The 22,029-nt window shown below is 32.3% G+C and overlaps 1 protein-coding gene across 1 annotated transcript; it reads right to left on the bottom strand.

Moving 5' to 3' along the window:
* Positions 1–16,855: 16,855 nt before the first annotated feature.
* Positions 16,856–19,114, bottom strand: LOC139893536 (uncharacterized). The gene is made up of 2 exons (XM_071876707.1): positions 18,650–19,114; positions 16,856–17,241 (listed from the first exon to the last, which is right to left on the bottom strand). The coding sequence occupies exons 1-2, from the start codon at positions 19,025–19,027 to the stop codon at positions 17,068–17,070; spliced, it is 552 nt and encodes a 183-aa protein (XP_071732808.1). The 5' UTR covers positions 19,028–19,114; the 3' UTR covers positions 16,856–17,067.
* Between the last annotated feature and the right edge of the window lie 2,915 nt (positions 19,115–22,029).

Raw genomic sequence — 22,029 nt, 5'->3', positions numbered from 1 at the left:
AAGATAAATGACGATAATATAAATGTCAGAATTTAAATTGCGATAAAGTAAATTGCAGTAATTAAAATGACAGTAAATAAAGGTACGATGAAATATGAAATAAAAGTATTATGCTTATTTAAACTTCCGTAACCATGATGTTTGACGTTTTGATTTTAATTAATTGTTACCCGGGTTAATTGTCCTTTGTCCTGGTTTATTTGATACCTATCTGGCTTTTGTCCATAATAGTCCATCGGTCATAATTATAAAATGCTCATCAAATTAACCTTATTCCCGAAGTCAAATGTTCCAACTAATTAGGGATTCGAACTGTAACAAGGTTTTAATACTTTGTTTAATGATTACACCAGGTTATCGACTGCGTGTAATCCAAGGTTTTAATACTTTGTTAACAATTACACCAATTATCCTTGTATGTAATCCACCCCTATTTTAATGAGATATGAATATTAATTTACCCACTTGATCAGAATGAATAATCAATTACCCAACCCAAATAAAATAATTAAATGATCGTAAAAGATGTCGTATAAATGTTACTAAATAGGACATACATAATCATTTTAATAATTATTAGATTAACTAATTTAAATATAGGTTCGACAGGTTCCAATGAGTTGTCGCTCATTTAGACAATACCCCTTATCTATTAATAGTCATAGTCCAATGTCCACAAGTGTCGGTCTTTTGTCCAAACCTTAATTATGGTACAAAATCTAATAACCTCGTCTTAATATTTTAGTCTAACATCACAATTACTTCGGCTCAAATAAGCACAATAATAACTTAGTTATGAGACATTAATTTAAAAAGGAAGAACATAGCTTACAGTGGTGATTAATCGCGTAGCGTTACACGGACAGAGTTCCGACTTAAAACCCGTAAAACATTCTTACAATAACCTTATTATTATTAACTTAAATTAAAATTAAAATTAAAATTAAAATTAAAATTATAAATATATATATTACATGTAAAGAGAAAGAAAGAAGAAAAGGTGTGTAAAACTCGTTCGAAAAATGCTGAATTTATAGACTTGGCCACCAATTCCCTGCCATGCGATCGCATGGGAATAAGGCAGCCAGGCCATGCGATCGCATGGCCATCTGGATCCAGCTCAATCACTTTGTTTTCTAGTTTGCCGACGTTTTATTTAAATATATATAATATATATAATTTATATTAATTATATATATATATATATATATATATATATATATATATATATATATATTATATTATATTCTTGTGCATAGTTGACTTGTAATTTTAGGTCTGTTGCGTCGCGCGTTGATAGTTGGCTCAGGTCCCGGTTCCGGATTTTCGAACGTCCTTTTGTACTCGAATATTTGTACTATTTGACAGGTGTCTAAACCATGTTGCGGACATCCTCTTAATAACTTTTCAAATCTTGTCCACGCCTCATATAGAGTTTCATTCGGTTTCTGTGTGAACGTAACAATTTCTCCTTGAAGTCTTACGGCTTTAGATGCTGGAAAGAATTGTTTAAGAAAATTTTCAACTAAAACGTCCCATGTATCAATCGCCCCTTCAGGTAACGATTCCAACCAATCTTTGGCTTCTCCCTTTAAAGTCCAGGGAAATAACATGAGATATATCTGTTCATCCTCCACTTCTCTTATTTTAAATAGTGTGCAGATCCTATTAAAGGTATGAAGATGTTCGTTTGGATCTTCCTTCGGCGCACCACTAAATTGGCATTGATTAGTCACCATGTGTAGAATTTGTCCTTTGATTTCATAATCTGGCGCATTAATGTCAGGATGAGTAATTGTGTGACCTTGGCCAGTGCGTTTAGCTCTCATTCGGTCTTCCATGCTTAAAGGTTCCAGATTTTCCATAATTGAATTTGTTGAATCTGAATCACTAGAGGATTCTGATTTAATGGTTCGTTCCTCAACAATCTCTGTTTGAATGATTGGTGGTTCCGGAGGAAAAATTAATGGTTCAGGATCTATGAATCGTCCCTGAATATTCTCCGGATTCTCAATTATGGTTCAGGATCTATGAATCGTCCCTGAATATTCTCCGGATTCTCAATTGTGAGGTCAGGTTCAAAAAATGGATTATCGAAAATTTGAATTGGAGTACTTGGTCGACTGGATGATGATTCTAAAGAAAAATCAACGGCGGTAATATTTGCTAAATGTCTTGATCGAGTTACAGGTGGTGAACGTACAAAAGGTGGTGAACGTCTTGCTCGGTGCATTCACTGAATATCCTATTAGTTTTTAAAAGGAAAGAAAAATTATATAAGTTATCCAATTAATAGACTTTTCTGATTTTGTCCACGTTTCGAATAGCCAAAAGATGCAGCAGAGGGGCAGGATTCGTTTGGTCTCAATATAATTGAGTACTGTTTGGCTCCAATAACCCGGTCCACGTACAAATCCAACTATTACTACGAACCAGAAAATTTTGATGTCTATCAATTTAACCACTTAAATAAATTTTCGTAATTTTAAGAAATTTAGATAAGAAGTAGAGAAAATTCTAAGTCCTAAAAACTAGAATAGCGAGAAATAAGAAAGAAAAAGAGCGCGTCGAAAAAGTCGAAAAAGAAAAGAAAAAGAGCGACTTATAAAATTTTAAAAACACTCGACTAACCCAACCTTATTACTATCACTAACTTAAAATTAAAATTGCAAATTGAGATTACTAATTGGAGTGATAATTGATACATAGGTAAAAGGCGTCAAAAAATAAAAATAAGAAAGTAGCACGTTGAAACTTAAAAAGGAACTAAAAACTAAAAGTTGCGTCTAAAAATATTAAAGCTTACAAGAAAAACTATATCCCAAATGGCAATAACTTAAAAAGGTACTAAAACTTAAAAAGGCGTCGCAAAATTCTAAAGCACCTAAATCTTAATTTAAAGAAAAAGCACTTAAGGTATTTTACGGCAAAGCCTAAAAATCTAGAAGGTAAAAAAAAACTATGGCAAAAACTATATTTAAAAACTAAATACGAACGAAAAATACAAATATTACGCTAAAAACAATTAAAAAGGAATAAAATATAAAAATATACTAAAAGTTGTAAAAATTACAATTTTTATAAAAATATTATTTTTATATTATTTATTTTATAAAAGTATTAAATTTATAATTTAATTAAACTAATTTAACTAAATAATACAAATTAAATAAAAACTAATAACTAATTAATAAATTAAGAATAACCTAATTAGGGTTTATATAAATAATTAATAATAAAACCGTAATGATTGCAGTTTTCAGTCAATTCTGGCGTGTCTGCAGAGCTCATGCGATCGCATGAGTCCTATATTACCCAGCCATGCGATCGCATGGGCTAGGGTTTCAGGCCACAGAGTGGGCTGCTACAGTACGGGCCGAATATAATTTTTTTTTATTTAGCTTTGTTTTTGCTGTATTTATTTTTTTCTGTTTTAAATATTTATATAATATATTTATATAAATTAAATAAAACTTATATTTTTGTAAAATAAAGATAAAGAAACTTTTATAGAACTTAAATATTTAACAAACTCTAAAAAAAATATTTATATTTTTGTTTTTCTTTTTATATTTTTTTAATATTTAAAACATATTTTTACAAAAGCGTATTTTTTTTATAAAAGTAACTAAAAATTAAAATTTTTTTTATTTAGCGTTGCGCTTCCGGATTTTAAGCTAGATTTTAAGTTCCCCGGCAGCGGCGCCAAAAATACTTGATGTTCTGCGAGGTGTATATAAAATAGCTTTATTTTTACAACGAAATACTATTAAATATGATACAATTTTTACACAAGATATTTATTTATTTATAGAATGGATATACTTAAACCTTGCTACAACACTTGTAGGCAGTGTACCTAATCGTACAGTAGTGTAGTTTTTAGTAAGTCCGGTTCGTTCCACAGGGAATCTTTTAATCAAAGCTTAACGCTATATTAGTTTTAAATTATAAAAATACAAATATATAAATAAGTAATATTATTATTATAAAAGGGGGGTTTTTACCGTTTAATGACCGGTTTGTCGATTTTAAAACTTTAGTCGCAGTTAAAACCTAATGTAAAATATTAAAAATAAATACAAGACTTAATTTAAAGTGTAAAGTAAATAACGATAAAGAAATTGCGATAAATAAAAGTGCGATAAAATAAAATTGCGATAATTAAAAAGTACGATAATTAAAAGTGCAATTAAATACAATAACAATAAATAAAAGTGCGATAATTAGAAGTGCAATTAAATATAAAATAAAGGAAATTAAATATGAAATAAAAGAATTATGCTTATTTAAATTTCCTTAATCATGATGTTTGACGTGTTGATTTTAGTTTTATGCCCATGGGTTAATTGTCCTTTGTCCTGGATTATTTAATATGTCCATCTGGTTTTTGTCCATAACAGTCCATCAGTCATAAATATAAAGTGCGAGTGTCCTCGTCAAATTATCCTATTACCCGAAGTTAAATATTCCAACTAATTGGGGACTTAAACTGTAACAAGATTTTAATACTTTGTTTAATAATTACACCAGGTTATCGACTGCATGTAACCCAAGGTTTTAATACTTTGTTATCAATTATGCCAAGTGTCCTTGTACATAATTTCACCCCTGTTTTAATAATTCTAGTGACTATTAATCCATTCCCGTGTCCGGTTAAATGAACGATTATTCGTACATATAAATACCCCGCCCATCGTGTCCGATTGAGTGTATATGGTTATTTATAGGGACGTCCAATTGTAAATCTTTATATTAAAATTAACAAATTATCAATTAGTTAAACAAATATAAAGCCCATTAATAGCCCATAGTCTAATTTCCACAAGTGTCGTTCTTTTGTCCAAACCACAATTATGGTACAAGGCCCAATTACCCAATTTTAATATTTTTAGCCCAACATCATGATTACTTCGGATTAAATAAGCATAATAATAATTTAGCTACGATACATTAATGTAAAAAGGTTGAACATAACTTACAATGATTAAAAATAGCGTAGCGTTACACGGACAGAATTTCGACTTACACCCTTACAACATTTGCTAACATACCCTTATTATTAGAATTAAAATTAAAATTATAATATATATATTACGTTTGTAAGATAGAGAGATAGGATGGATGATACACTGAACCAACACGCGAATTTATAGGCCTTGTGATCTGAAAAAGTTGGCCATGCGATCGCATGGGATTTCTTCCTCCAGGCCATGCAATCGCATGGCCGTCGGTGACAGCTCAAAGTTCTTGTTTTCTTGTTTGTCGACGTTTTAATTAAATAAATATAATATATAAATAATTATAAGAATTATTTAAATATTATATTATATTTATGTGCATAGTTGACTTGTAATTTTTAGTCCGTTGCGTCGAGCGTTGAGAGTTGGCTATGGTCCCGGTTCCGGATTTTTGAACGTCCATGCGTATAATTTAATATCTTGTACTTTGCGTTTTGAATCTTGTACTCTTGTAATTTTGAGACGTTTCTTATCAATAATTGGAACCTCTTTGATTGTATTTTGTACTTTTGAGCTTTTTGGTCGTTTGCGTCTTCAATTCGTCGAATCTGTCTTTTGTCTTCACCTTTTATTATTTAAATGAATATCACTTGTAAATAGAACAGTTGAAACTAAAAGCTTGTCTTTCTTGAGGAATAATACTATGAAATATATGTTCGTTTTTAGCATTATCACCTAACAAACTCGATAAGACACACTAATGCAAATTTCTGGTTCTCTAAGACCAATGCTCGGATACCAACTGAAATGTCCCGTTCATATTGATTATAAACGTTCCATATTAATTGATTTCGTCGTGAGGTTTTGACCTCTATATGAGACTTTTTTCAAAGACTGCATTCATTTTTAAAACAACCATAACCTTTATTTTATCTATAAAGGTTTAAAAAAACATTACGTAGATTATCAAATAATGATAATCTAAAATATATCGTTTACACACGACCATTACATAATGTTTTACAATAAGAATATATTACATCAAAATAAGTTTCTTGAATGCAGTTTTTACATAATATCATACAAGCATGGACTCCAAATCTTGTCTTTATTTTAGTATGCAACAGCGGAAGCTCTTAATAATCACCTGAGAATAAACATGCTTAAAACGTCAACAAAAATGTTGGTGAGTTATAGGTTTAACCTATATATTATCAAATCATAATAATAGACCACAAGATTTCATATTTCAATATACATCCCATACATAGAGATAAAAATCATTCATATGGTGAACACCTGGTAACCGACATTAACAAGATGCATATAAGAATATCCCCTATCATTCCGGGAAATCCTTCGGACATGATAAAAACGAATTCGAAGTACTAAAGCATCCGGTACTTTGGATGGGGTTCGTTAGGCCCAATAGATCTATCTTTATGATTCGCGTCAATTAGTAGATCGGTTTACTACTTTTTAGGCTACCAAGCAAAAGGGGCATATTCGGCTTCGATCATTCACCCATATAATGTAGTTTCATTTACTTGTGTCTATTTCGTAAAACATTTATAAAACTGCATGTATTCTCATCCCAAAATATTAGATTTTAAAAGTGGGACTATAACTTACTTTCACAGATTTTTACTTCGTCGGGAGTAAGACTTGGCCACTGGTCGATTCACGAACCTATAACAAATATATACATACATACATATATACATATATATATATATATATATATATATATATATATATATATATATATATATATATATATATATATATATATATATATATATATATATATATATATATCAAAGTATGTTCAAAATATATTTACAACATTTTTAATACATTTTGATGTTTTAAGTTTATTAAGTCAGCTGTCCTCGTTAGTAACCTACAACTAGTTGTCCATAGTTAGATGTACAGAAATAAATTGATATATATTATCTTGAATCAATCCACGACCCAGTGTATACACGTATCAGGCTAGATCACAACTCAAAGTATATATATTTTTAGAATCAACCTCAACCCTATATAGCTAACTCAAACATTACTGTATATAGAGTGTCTATGGTTGTTCCAAATAATATATATACATGGGTCGATATGATATGTCAAAACATTTGCATACGTGTCTATGGTATCCCAAGATTACATAATATATTAGAATACATGTATAATACAATATAAGTTAGCTAGGATATGATTTGTATAGAATTGTTACAATATTTCCCGTAGCTACAACAATCAAAAAATATTCAATCTTGTTTTACCCATAACTTCTTTGTTTTAAATCCATTTTGAGTGAATTAAATTGATATGGTTTCATATTGAACTCTATTTTATGAATCTAAACATAAAAAGTATAGGTTTCTAGTCAGAAATATAAGTTACAAGTCGTTTTTGTAAGAGGTAGTCATTTCAGTCGAAAGGACGACGTCTAGATGACCATTTTGAAAAACATACTTCCACTTTGAGTTTAACCATGATTTTTGGATATAGTTTCATGTTCATAAGAAAAATAATTTTCCCAGAAGAACAACTTTTAAATCAAAGTTTATCTTAGTTTTTCAATATCAAACCCAAAACAGCCCGCGGTGTTACTACGACGGCGTATGTCCTGTTTTACGATGTTTTTTGTGTTTCCAGGTTTTAAATCATTAAGTTAGCATATCATATAGATATAGAACATGTGTTTAGTTAATTTTAAAAGTCAAGTTAGAAGTATTAACTTTTGTTTGCGAACAAGTTTAGAATTAACTAAACTATGTTCTAGTGATTTCAAGTTTAAACCTTCGAATAAGGTAGTTTTATATATATGAATTGAATGATGTAATGAACATCATTAATACCTCAGATTTTGTGGATAAACCTACTGGAAATGAGAAAAATAGATCTAGCTTCAAAGGATCCTTGGATGGCTTGAAAGTTCTTGAAGCAGAATCATGACATGAAAACAAGTTCAAGTAAGATTTCCCCTCGAAATAAGATTGTTATAGTTATAGAAATTGAATCAAAGTTTGAATATGAGTATTACCTTGTAATAGGAAGATATATTACTGTAAATAAGAAAGATTTCTTGAGGTTGGATGATCACTTTACAAGATTGGAAGTAAGCTAGTAAACTTGGAAGTATTCTTGATTTTATGAAACTAGAACTTATAGATTTTATGAAGAACACTTAGAACTTGAAGATAGAACTTGACAGAGATCAATTAGATGAAGAAAATTGAAGAATGAAAGTGTTTGTAGGTGTTTTTGGTCATTGGTATATGGATTAGATATAAAGGATGTGTAATTTTATTTACATGTAAATAAGTCATGAATGATTACTAATATTTTTGTAATTTTATGAGATATTTCATGCTAGTTGCCAAATAATGGTTCCCACATGTGTTAGGTGACTCACATGGGCTGCTAAGTGCTGATCATTGGAGTGTATATACCAATAGTACATACATCTAAAAGCTGTGTATTGTACGAGTACGAATACGGGTGCATACGAGTAGAATTGTTGATGAAACTGAACGAGGATGTAATTGTAAGCATTTTTGTTAAGTAGAAGTATTTTGATAAGTGTCTTGAAGTCTTTCAAAAGTGTATGAATACATATTAAAACACTACATGTATATACATTTTAACTGAGTCGTTAAGTCATCGTTAGTCGTTACATGTAAATGTTGTTTTGAAACCTTTAGGTTAACGATCTTGTTAAATGTTGTTAACCCATTGTTTATTATATCTAAAGAGATGTTAAATTATTACATTATCATGATATTATGATATATTAATATATCTTAGTATGATATATATACAGTTAAATGTTGTTACAAAGATAATCGTTACATATATGACTCGTTTCGAAATCATTAAGTTAGTAGTCTTGTTTTTACATATGTAGTTCATTGTTAATACACTTAATGAAATGTTTACTTATCATTTATCATGATTAAACATAGTGTATCAATATCTTAATATGATTCATATGTATTTAGTAAGACGTTGTTATAACGATAATCATCATATATATCGTTTCGAGTTTCTTAATTCAATAAACTCAATTTTATGTATATAAATCATTGTTAAAATACCTAATGAGATACTTACTTATCATAATATTATGTTAACTATATATATAATCATATATATGTCATCATATAGTTTTTACAAGTTTTAACGTTCGTGAATCACCGGTCAACTTGGGTGGTCAATTGTCTATATGAAACCTATTTCAATTAATCAAGTCTTAACAAGTTTGATTGCTTAACATGTTGGAAATATTTAATCATGCAAATATAGTTTTCAATTAATATATAATCATGGAAAAGTTCGGGTCACTACAAAACCCATATCCCTTTTGATTTTAAAGATATACGAGTATAAAAAAAATAATACTAATAATAATAATTATAATTATAATTATAATTATAATTGTACCTAATAATAATATATGCGTTTATTGATTTCTCCCCAAATCAGATCGAGAAGGGCAGGAGCAACACAGAGAGAAGAAAAAAAATGGTATCCTCATCGCACAATCACTCAACAATCATCATCATTATTAACGGATTAATTGAGCAGCAATCGTCGGTGAATATCAGGTCATCGATCCATCATCATTTTTGTTCAAATCGTCATCGTGTGCTTCTTTCTCGTTAATCATCACCCTTCATCAATGGATTATGTAATCGGTTCAACAATTGGTCAAGTGAGTAATTGGTTCATCGATACTCTTAATTTCTTCATTCGTTTATATATATTCTGTTCTTCTAATTGGATTGAACTCGTACATCAATTTATGGTTCTTGGATTGAGTGTGTTTAAACAGGAAAACAGGAATTAACTGGTTGTGGTGTAATCGATCAGGAACAAATAGGTTTATCAATATGTTCATCATTATTGGCTATCATCATCATTTATCGGTTGCAGATTAGTAAGAAAGTAGAAAATCAACAGTAACAATAGCTTAATTTGTAATGATGGTGTCTTGATGAGTGGTTCAGCAAACTTGAATAATTTTATGGTAGCAATAGTGGACTTGTTGATTTATAATAGTAGTAGTAATTTACAGTGGTTCATGGTGGTTTGCAGGGTGTTGATTGGAGGTAGGTTGGGTTTGGCCGAAATATAACTAATATAGCTTCAGGTATGACTTGATCAAGATAGTATAATTGGTTATGATTTTGATCTTTTAAAAGCTGTAAATATATACTGTATTGTGTTGAGCAAGAAAATGTATAGCAGCTGAAGTAGAAACACATACATAGCAGCAAGTTGTAGTTGTAAGAAGACTATCCTGCAGCCTGGTTCAAGTAGCAGTCGTAAAACAAGCTTTAACAGTCCAGTTTAATGGTTTCAATGGTGGTGTTAGGCGACAGGGTGAAGGATGAATAGTGACTTGGTGACAGGTGGTAACAGTGAACCAGAAATTGAATGGTAGCAGCAGAAATTGAATGAAACAGGATATATAAAGTGCAGCAGTAGCAGTCATCTTGCAGTCGTTGTTTTTTGATGGTGGTCTCAATGAAGGTGCCGATGTTTGAGTGTGAAGGTTTCAAGTGACGGTTTGATAGAGAGTGTAGGAAGAAGGTATGGTTTATGGATTATGATATGTGTATAATACTATAATCATGCTGTGTAAAATGAACATTTAATTCATATTCATTTATTGTTTATGCTACCACTGTGATTTAGGAACCTCCTCCTCATATAGTGCTCATAATTTCGTAGTAATTGCATAACGAGTCTTCATGAATTGAAGAAGGAGAATAAGGTGGTTGTGGGAAGTGATGGTGTTAGTTTAAAGTGGGTTTATGCTTTGTCTCGTTTTTTTCCAATTAACAAGAAAGTAGCAGGTTGTGCATGTATAATATATATATTTATGTATGCAAGGTATGAAATGATAATATTTTAGATAAAGAAAAGAAATGATTAGATAGAGATTGAGACTGGTAACAACTAAAGTAAGATAGTACATTAAATTAGTAATCAAATGGTGACATTGAATTTAAGAACCCACAAAGGCTAATTATTCACAAGTCACGGGTAAATTAACTATTATTTCTGTCGATAGTTTTATTAGAGGCATTATTTCGTTCTCCGTTGATAATTAGTGGCGGATAAAAGTATTCCGAGAAATCCCAAATTTTTACAATAACTATCTTTATTTATTTAAGTCCTTATGGCATACAATTCAGTCATTAACTATTGAATAAAAAATAAATTAATTATACACTCTCAACACCAAGTAAAATATAGTTAGTGTTAAAATTTATCAAATAACTTCAAAATATATTATTAATAAGTCTATAATTTATAAAACTCATTTTTGGATCACCGTTTATTTTAAAATCATCTAAGTTTGATCTTAACTTATTTAAATAACCATCAAATGATAAATGAGTGATTCTATCGTTTACTAAATAAATTCGGAACTATATTTATATATTCAAAATACCTTATTTATATATAGATATGTTTTAAATAATAATTATTATATATTGTTTTATTTTACATAGTTAATTAAATATTGAAACAATTAAACTTAAAGTATATATTTTAACACTTTGTTAACGTTGACAAATTCTGTTCTAAAATCATTTATATTCAATATGCTCTATATAATTAACTAAACAGTTTTAAATATCAAGTCTTAAATTACCTTAAGGTCTTTCATAATAACTAAATCACATATAGTTTAATTTATAATATATAATTATTTACATATACATTTCTATTTACAAATAGTGGTTCGTGAATCGTCGAGAGCAGTCGAAGGGTAATTGCATACATGAACACAGTTCAAAGTTTTTGAGATTTCAATATTACAGACTTTGCTTATCGTGTCGGAAACATATAAAGCTTGAGTTTAAATTTAGTCGGAAATTTTCGGGTCGTCACACTTGAAGACTTTCGAGATCAAATGAGATAAATATGATGTTTTATGTTTAAAGAATATTTATGGGACTTTGTTATAACTTTAGATGAGATTTTAACGTAAAACGACAAACGAGCAAAAAGGTCCAAGTGCAGTAACTGAAGATCTCGCGTACCAATACAACATTTCGAGTCTGAGAAATCTCATAAAACGCGGGGATACATCTCCAAACGCAAGATTTGTAGTGTTTTAAGATTTCAATCATTGGTGACTTTTTTCGCGTTCAAGTTATGGTTTTTGAGTTTCAAGCATCTCGTGAAACGCGAGGCACTTCGTAAAACGCGAGAAAAGGCGGTAAGAAGGTTCCGAATTTTACTCAGTGGATACCCAGTTTAATCCCTAACTTAAGGTATAACTTTAATTACGAATCTGAGAGTCTCAGTTACGGATTTTTAAGTTTTTTAAAGTTGTTTTAAAACTTTAAATATTTTGGTTTCAATTTTGGCCAAGACTAATCATTTGGTAACTCTTGTTCTTTTATTTTGATTAATACAAATACAATGGTTGATTATTGTTTATCTTTGTATTGAATTGCTTCTTTCATAATTATGTCTAGCTAAATCATTCGTATCCACTTAGATGATTAAACGTAATTGATGGGTTGTTATCTTATGATTTTATATAATTGAATAATTGCTCTTGTTTATGTTTGATTGAAGAACCACCTTTACTTATGCGTGTTAATTGGTTTTATCGCAAGTTTGTTGGTTACATTAACGATAGTTAAATTCATTAATGACCTTTGCTAGGTTATTGCCAATTAACTTATGATTCATTGAATTATATGCGGGAGAACAGTGTAATTAAACGATAGCGATAATAACCATTGGTTTGCTAAAGTAATTGTGAAATCGAATTAACCTAAAGATTAAATTCTAATCTTAAGTAGTTAAAAGTTAAGTGATCTGAGTGATTAAAATCGGGACACGAGTCTAGCCTAGGTGTAACACCGTACATCATTTTTTTTATCACAGTAGAAGACTTTAAAATACATCATATGTATTAATCACACACATTATACGAATGTACAAAATACATGTGTTCTGTAAAAAAAGTGTAAATCGGCAGGGACACCTTAACCCTGTGTTGCCTTCGGCAACCCACCAAGCCAACCCCGTAATAGCCGGATGCCTGTAAAATACCTCCCCCCAGTAACCCAACAAATGCGTGCAAGCCGAGATTCGAACCTGCGCCCCAAATTTCTGTAAGGGGTAAACACTGCGGGCCCAAGGATCATAAGCAACGGGTACTACTGAAGCACTGCTTCGTTGGTTACAAAATACATGTGTTACTTAATTCTATACTAGTTATAATATTGTTTATACAAAAAACATCAGAGTTCACTGCAATGTCAAATATCACTTCAATTTTGCTTCACCAACCCCAAAATACGCACCACGTCACATCACTTGTAGTGATAATTATCAAAAAAATCCATTATAATATTATTAATATAGTCAATCCATACTTAAAAATTGATATTAAATACCTCAGTCAACCCTTCCATTTCTACATTTCTGTCACACAATGTCTCTCTTATCACTAATTTAATTATCAATTAGTGATAATTATCTAAATTTAGCATTAATATAAGTCACTAAAAAGCAAACTATGTCATAAGTCGTCACTCTTATAATTTCAATACCGTGTAATTTATGATTATTTCTATCCATTATCTATCTTGTATAATGTATTTAAGTGTTCGTATTGACGTAGTTAATTTATGAGTATGAGATATTGTTATGTTTTCTGATGCTTTGATAACGCTCAATTTACATATTCATATATTTATATGTATTATCGGTTTTCAATATTATCATTTGGACATTTCTTCAAGACTTTCAAGTTCAACGAGATAAATATGAAGTATTATGTTTAAAGAATGTTTGTAAGACTTTGTTACAACTTTAGACGAGATTTTAACGTAAAACGACAAACGAGCAAAAAGGTTCAAGTGCAATAGCTGAAAATCTCGCGTTCTAATATGTATAATCGCGTCTATTATTTATTGAACAAGATAACCGTTTAAGATTACACACACTCACGGAAAGTGTGCCCGGTCGTGTAGTAGTATAGATGATGGTAAAATCAGGTTATCGTTCCAAGGACAGTTTAACGCAATTCAAGATTACATGACTAAATGCAATCAACTAAACCAAATGAAATAAAGGAAAAGTACGGATAATTAGTGTGGTTATTTAACGATTAGCCAAATCAATAATAGTTCAACTTAAAAACAATAATTTTGGTTGTTTTATATTAATAAAACGGATTTAAGATAGATGAGATAACAGATTATGGAAATATGTTCACCTAGACTCTCTTCACGACTGTCAGATGTTTATAAACTAAAACCGGATCAATTACTAAGCGCCTGCAAATCAACCAACCGGTTTACCAAGAATTTCCTTGAGCAAACACTTCAAACTAGATTACACGACACAAAATTCCATGTAGCCTAAGACCTCGAACTTGTGGTTCATCGACTTGACTGACTGATAGACCTAAACTGCTATCTACGGTTCCCTATAATCAACAATCGTGCAAACTTTCGGTGTATACGATCTACCCCTGTTTCAACTAATTATTTCATACGATTCATCACCTTCTCCGGTTAAAGGCACAAGTGTCCTTAGTAATTTAATCAATTAACTTAATATGATAGACTCCAACAAACGCCACTGAAACTATCTTATACAAGTAACTAATGAAATCATATCACGCACTTGCTTTAGCCTTATCTCAATATACAACTGTCTTTTTATTGCTTTGGATATTTATTTCCGCTTTAATAGAATTAAGAAACCCTACCAAACTACTCTTTGCTATCCTTCTACTATGATAGAATCTGTTTTCTCAAATGAGTTGTCTCCTAATATTGTTGCTCTTACGAACAACCTTAGGTCATAGTTCCCTTGGTAACCTAAAAAGAAGTAGTATATTTGGGTCTCAACACTATATATAAATGAAACACCACTCTTAAGCTCCCTTTCTGACAATTTTATCCAGAACAACGTAAACCGTCTGTTTGAGCGATATTACAAAAACCTTCTAAAGAAAGCGTAAATATAATAATTTTATTGATTTCTTTTATAGTACATAAACGAACATTTCGTATTTTAATTAAGGGCTATAAACCAATCTCATTTTTCAAACAAATTATAACGATACACCATCAAATAAACATGATTGTAAAAATTGCCTTCACAAGTCAAGGGGTTCTTGCGAACCTTGTGAAGGTATGACTTTTGGTCATGACCCAGAAACTTCAGCCGCGATACTTTTAGTCGCGACCGGTTTTTTGTTCATGTAACCTTGTAACCAACGCCAAGAATAAGATACGCAAGGTCGCATGTGACTTTTGCGAATGATCTAGATCGTGACCTCTAAACTTTGAAAGATCGTATCGTTTGATTCTTTTAGTCACCATTTGCTTTGAAATCATGTATTTTTTCGAATCTGTCCGTTGGCAAAAAACCGAACTCCCTTAAAAATTTGAAATTCGATCTCATTTTGTTTGAGTCTTTTGTTTTTTTCCTGTTCAACATAGAAATGTTTGATTTTCGATTTGTGTTATCTATTATTTTGATTAAGTGGTTTCATATGATTATAATCAATATTGGTTGTATAATTAACGAATTACAAAAGAGAATATGATACAAGTTATGAGCAGTCAAACAATGAAAAACGTTAAATCTGAGCGTCGTGGCGGTTTGCCAATAGACAGAACTCGAAAATACACGATGTAAAAATAACAACAACAATACCTAATCTAACAAATGTAGGATATGGGGAAACGATTTAAAAAACGCTGACTAAACATAAGAATAAAAAATGTGACATTTCAAAGTTTTGATCTCGATCTGACATTTTGATCACTCGAAAGAGACGAATGTGACCATGTGTATGCAATTTATGACATTCGTAAGGAAACCTTGCGGTCTTGCATGTCCGGTTTTGACCTACCGATCTTGACCAAAAAATTCTCGGTTGTGGCCTAAGATTTCTCGGTCACGTGGGAAAATCATGCATTTGCAAGGTTCACAAAAACTCTTTGCGATGATGTGTGGGCGTATCATTATAGTTCGTAAAAATACGTTTTGGTTAATAAGCCTTTAATTAATTTGTTAGGAAACTTAAAAAGTTTCAAAAAAATCTAAATACGGAAACAACTCCGATAATAAAAGCCCAAAAAAGATATGTTCAGAGTTAGAAAGCCCATGTTCTATACACTTCATTTACATTTTTTTTTCGTGTTGATTGCAAAACTCAGACTACAACAATTCTGATATGGATCTCTGGCTAATATAATCAAGTAGAGGCGTAGAGGTGACTAAAGGGGCTCGGTAGATAGCAAGTCAAAATGGGCAATTTTGATCAAGTTGAGTTGACCCATAAAACTTTTGGTACACTCTTTTGCCTGATTTTGGCTAAATTCTGCTTCTGAGTTTATAGTTTGTGGAAGAACTATATAAGTTATGAAACAATGGGTTGAGGTATTATACAGACCGATTCAAATATGTTGCGTATAAACATTTTTGAATCTCAACATAGCTTTAGTTGACTTGAGCATACGTACCAAATTACGTTGGATTCAAGATTCAAAAGCAACCAATGTAAGAGTAGCTCAGTGCTACCCGATGCCTTAAAAGCTAGGACCCGCCATGTGGAAGTTTGACCAATATATGACGCAGGTTCAATCCCCACTCGAGACATGAATTTGCAACTCTTGTGACAGTGGGATGATGATTGGCCCGTCGTATAGTTGGGGACCCGGTGGAGGTAATTATCCGGCATCCGACCTTTTCGGGGTGGGTTTCCAAAGAAAATATAGAGTCGGGGTGTCCCTGCCAAAGTTACACCTTTTTGACCAAAAATTATTCAAAAGAAGGGTATGTATCATCATTATAAAAAATATGTGTATGAAAAAAAATCAAAATCATGGTTATAAAATTTGGTTATATACTGAAATAACATGAAATTCATCTGCTTTACACTATTTTGGACTTGTCCCACCATCATTAAGACTAAAACTTGTAATTCCACAACTATATATTGTACACTGAAGAAGAAAATATAATGATTTTTTGGCATCAACTTACATTACCTTATACAACATTCGCAATTCATTGCAGAAGTTGTGCAAAATATCGGTAGTTATTCCAAACTAGGAGCCTCTTCAGTAGGGTTAGACTCAAAAATATCGGGACTTGATGCGTCGGGTTCTTCTAACAACTCCCTTGATTGAATTGATTCCTTGTAAGCTGGAGTTTCTTTAAAATCTGTTGCGCCTTCGTTGTATGTTGCAACAGCAATTCCACTAGATAATAACTGTCATTTAACAACAACTTAACGTATATTGATCTTGCATTACTTGATTTAATATTTATACAAGAGATCTAATAAAGTAAAAATGTTGTATTAATTCTGCTGATCCACAATAGGAGATGTTAATATATCTTGTAGTACTCCAAAAAGTGTTGGCTTTTTAATACAACTAATATGACAGCCTTGATGCATACAAGTTAGAGCTAGTTTTTTATGTGATATTTCGATTAGCACTTAATTTTGATCAAACAGCATTCAAGTTCAACAATTAGTGCAGACCTAATTTATTCAGACATGCATACAAATACTCGAAAGGATTCCATATAAGTGTGTAGATGTGCTTTTCACAAGAACTTGTTTTTAAAGTAATCTGATTGTTAATATATAGTTAAAAGGTCGAGTAACTTACGCAGTCTTGTTAATGTGTCATCAAATGATCAGGATCGCTAAACTTACCATGTCGTCATAGAGTTAATTAGCACTCTTTTTGTGTTCTGATAAACGCAAAGAAAAAACAAGTTATCTATGCCATTCTCAACACTTTTTACATGTGGAATGTTTTGGTGGGTTTGATTACCTTTGAATGGTTCAGTGCCGAATGCTTAACCATTCAACATTCAGTGAGTTTGTTTCTGACATGACATTTGAATGACATATGGTGAATGGTTGAGCATTCAAGTACCGAACCAAGAGCCGAAATACTTTCTTCTCTTAACCATTAAACACCTAAAATTATATAATGTATTCTTTAAATTATATTTAAATTACTTATTAAGTAACTATATTGTTTTTTATTAATGCAAAATATTAGTAAAGCAAATTTACATCATTCATACTGTTCCTAGATTGATTATCAAACAGCTTATTGTCATCAAGAACCAACTTCATTCACAATATTTAAATCATTCAGATTATGACCCATTCAACGTTAAATCATTCAGATTTATCAAACACAAGCTTAGTCCAATGGCTAAATGAAATTGATCATAAAAAATGTTCCAAATTTCAGTGAGCTGAAAATAACCTAAACCAAACAGCCTCACATAAGTACAGGTTAGATAAGGTTTTCATGTTCAGACTATCGGTCATTATTACTTAAATGTACGATCTAACCAGATTATCCCGTGATCGTTTTCGACCTTTTCTCAAGCCATATCAAGACCTCTTGTCTTGTGAGGATATTAAGACCCAACCACTAACCAATCATGATATGCTTCTAACTTCAGATTAATTACTCTAAACAGTTCTGAGTTCCAAATAAGCACATACCCAATCACCCATTAATAAACAGTTATAAGTTCCAAATTTGCCAAAACAACCGGCTAATCATATCAGTATCAGCTTTGTATCAAAACAACTAGATAACATAATATAAGATAGAATGATTAAAATAATAAATATAAACAATTACCGCGAAAACGATACCGAAAGCCCACAAATACTCAACAAAGAAACCAAAACCATCCCATTCAGGTCCTTCCCAAAAATCCTTCTCAAGCCCAGGAAGATCAGGCAAAACATACCCATCAAAATTTTCAATCTCATCAGCAACTACTGTCCCAATTGAACTCTCATTAAACGACTCATCCTCTTTTGTCGACCCTTTTTTGTTCTTACTGTCGAATTTACCAGTTCTGACTTGTTTTTTAGATGCTGCTGAAACTATGTGAACACTTGTTTTTGTTCGTGTGGTAAGAAGAGATAGAGGTGGACGGTGGAGAGGGAAGCGGGTGTACGGTGTTATGGTGGAAGTGTTGCATAGAATCCGGCCACCATTGAGACACGACATTGCTGAATTTGAGTGAAATGGAAAGGGAGGGTTCTGTTATCAGGTTGGAGTGAGGGGATAAGGAAATGAACCCAGATTTCTTTTACCCGATTCAAGATCATATCGGGTTGGTCAGTTTCTATTTATATTTTCTATAGAAACTATTTATCTATATCTATTTTTTTCCTAAAAACTTAAAAATAAAGATATAATCATGATAGCGGTTTGCACAGATGTTCAGTCCCTATACAATTTTCTTGTTGTGACAGTCCTTGTTGTTTGCAATTTTTGAACTTACAGTACCTGAGACAAACGTCCGTAAAAACACATGTTAAATCATGTCATGTGACTTGCACATAAGGATATATCTGTCATTTTATATATTTTCTTTACTTCATTTTCCATTAGTTCATTTACATCCCCTTTCTTTACAAAACCTAGTATTCACCCTTACACAAACAAGAATTATGAGTTTAAACTCCAATCAAATCTTAATATCATCAAACTCAAAAATAAATCAAAATTAATACCAAATTGGTAAAAATCAAAGAAACACATATTCACTCAAGCTTATACCTAAAGCAACAACCACTTGTACAAATTCAATTCACGGTGATTCAAAAATTTTCTTCTAACTTCACTTATACCAAATCCCATTTCAATTACACCAGTGATTCCTTATTGCTCAACTACAACCATCTAAAATTACTACAGAGATGAGCGATGTATCAAGCGATAAAAGGAAATGAAGATGGTGGTTGACGTGGAACATGTTTAAGCCCATTGGGCTGGCTGACTTATCCTTCACGGATGAGAATTACTTATCTGAGTCTTGCGTTCAATTCTTTTTAGATAACTAGAATTTTGCTTTTATTTAGGAGTTTGTGCTTGAGTCAGTTTGTTCTTGTTTCCCTTTATATTCCTGTAATTCATTTCCAGAGGGTACATTATCAATTTTTATCCAATTTGAGTTTTACAATTGCACTTTATTTAATCTTGTTGAAAGCGTTTGTTTCTTCAAGAACCACGTCCCCATCAGTTTAGTATCAAGAGCAAGGTTCGCTCGCTGCGATGACTGGCGGGAACAGTAACAAAGACGCCGAATCTTCGGAAATAACCAAAGGTATCGACGCAATTATGGCCATGCTAAAAAACCTAACCACTCGAGTAAATCGTATGGAGGAAGGGTGGCAAGCTATGAACCAAAAACATGACGAGGCAAGGAGGAATGGCCCCGAACCTTACCATGATACCCGTACATCACCACCACCGTTTCAAACACAACGACCACCAAACATCCCGCCTAATCAACACCTACAATATCAGCAATTTCGACAACAACCGTGCATTCAGTTTCGTGAACAGATCCGTACGAACAATCTAGATGACTCCTCTTCGGAAGAGGAAACATTCGGGTACGGGAGAAGAAACAATCTTTATCAAGAGCGACAACCACAAAGACAAGACGATTACCGATTAAAGGTAGATCTTCCAACATTCAACGGGAACCTCAACATCGAGGAATTCCTGGATTGGATAGCGGAAGTTGAACGGTTCTTCTAGTTCTCAGGGATACCGGAACAAAAACAAGTTAAATTGGGTGCTTATAGATTAAAAGGAGGTGCTTCATCTTGGTGGGAGCAACTTCAGAATAATAGAAGGCGATCAGGAAAACAACCGGTACGAATCTGGCCAAAGATGAAACGTTTATTAATGGCTAAGTTTCTCCCACCCGACTACGACCAATTCATGTTCGAACAATACCAATCTCTTCGACAATGGCAGAAAATAGTAGCTGAGTATACAGCGGAATTCTTGCGGTTAGCTTCACGTAATAATTTAATGGAAACCAAAGGTCAACAGGTCTCACGTTATCTGTTTGGTTTACGGGCTAGCATCCGAGAGAAAATAGGGTTCCAAGTTGTTATGAATTTGACTGAGGCCCATAACTTAGCTCGTCGGGCCAAGTCCATGGGTCTGAAGGGTAACTTTAGTGGAGATACTAGTCGACGATTTACAGGAGATTCATCACGTAACCCATCGCGAAACAACCCATTAACTCCAGAAATAACTAAGCCCGTCTTAACTGATAAAGAGTCTCGTAAGCAGCCCGTTACATCAAACACAGTTAATCCTTACAGTAGACCTACCAGCAGTAAATGTTATAGGTGTAATCAAGTTGGGCATCTATCCAACAACTGTCCACAACGCAAAACTTTACATGTAGATCTCGATGAATATGCCGAAGAAGAAGCAACAGAAGGTGAATACAATGTGTACGAAGGGGTATGCGAACCAGATGGGTCGGACGAGCCAACATTAGTCGTTCGATAAGTCCTCTTGGCACCAAAAGTAGATGATACACAACACAATCTATTGTTTCGGACCAGGTGCACGATCTCTAACTCGGTTTTTGATTTAATTATTGATAGTGGCAGTTGCGAAAACATCGTTTCCAGGGATATAGTGCGTAAACTAAAACTAGAAACTGAGAAGCATCCCGAGCCGTACAGCATTGTATGGATTACAGATGGTCTAGGAATTAAAGTAACGGAGCGTTGTCGTGTCCCGTTATTTATTAGAAAGTTTTACAAAGATGAGGTTGTATGTGACATCGTAGACATGAATGCTTGCCACCTATTGTTTGGCCGCCCTTGGCAATTCAATTTGTGTACGACTCACAACGGAAGGGAGAACGTATACCACTTCGTAAAAGATGGGCAAAAGGTTACTTTATTACCACTCACTTACAGGCCAAACCGTGAACAAAAGAAAATTGATAATCTCATGCTTCTATCGGCTAACACATCTGAGTTTATTGGGGACATCAATGGTTCCAAATCTTTTTACATGTTAATATTTAAAGAGTTTTGTATGGCAGGTGACATGATGATGAATCATTTCCCGGAGGCAGTTGAGAAGTTATTGACTCAATACCACGATCTAACCCCAAACAAGCTCCACGATGAACTTCCACCAATGCGCGACATTCAACACGCCATTTATTTTATTCCAGGAACTAG

Source organism: Rutidosis leptorrhynchoides, chromosome 2 (genome assembly GCF_046630445.1).
Source record: "Rutidosis leptorrhynchoides isolate AG116_Rl617_1_P2 chromosome 2, CSIRO_AGI_Rlap_v1, whole genome shotgun sequence".
NCBI lineage: Eukaryota > Viridiplantae > Streptophyta > Magnoliopsida > Asterales > Asteraceae > Rutidosis > Rutidosis leptorrhynchoides.
The sequence above is the reverse complement of the archived record's forward strand: the minus strand, read 5'-3'. Positions and strand labels throughout refer to the sequence as shown.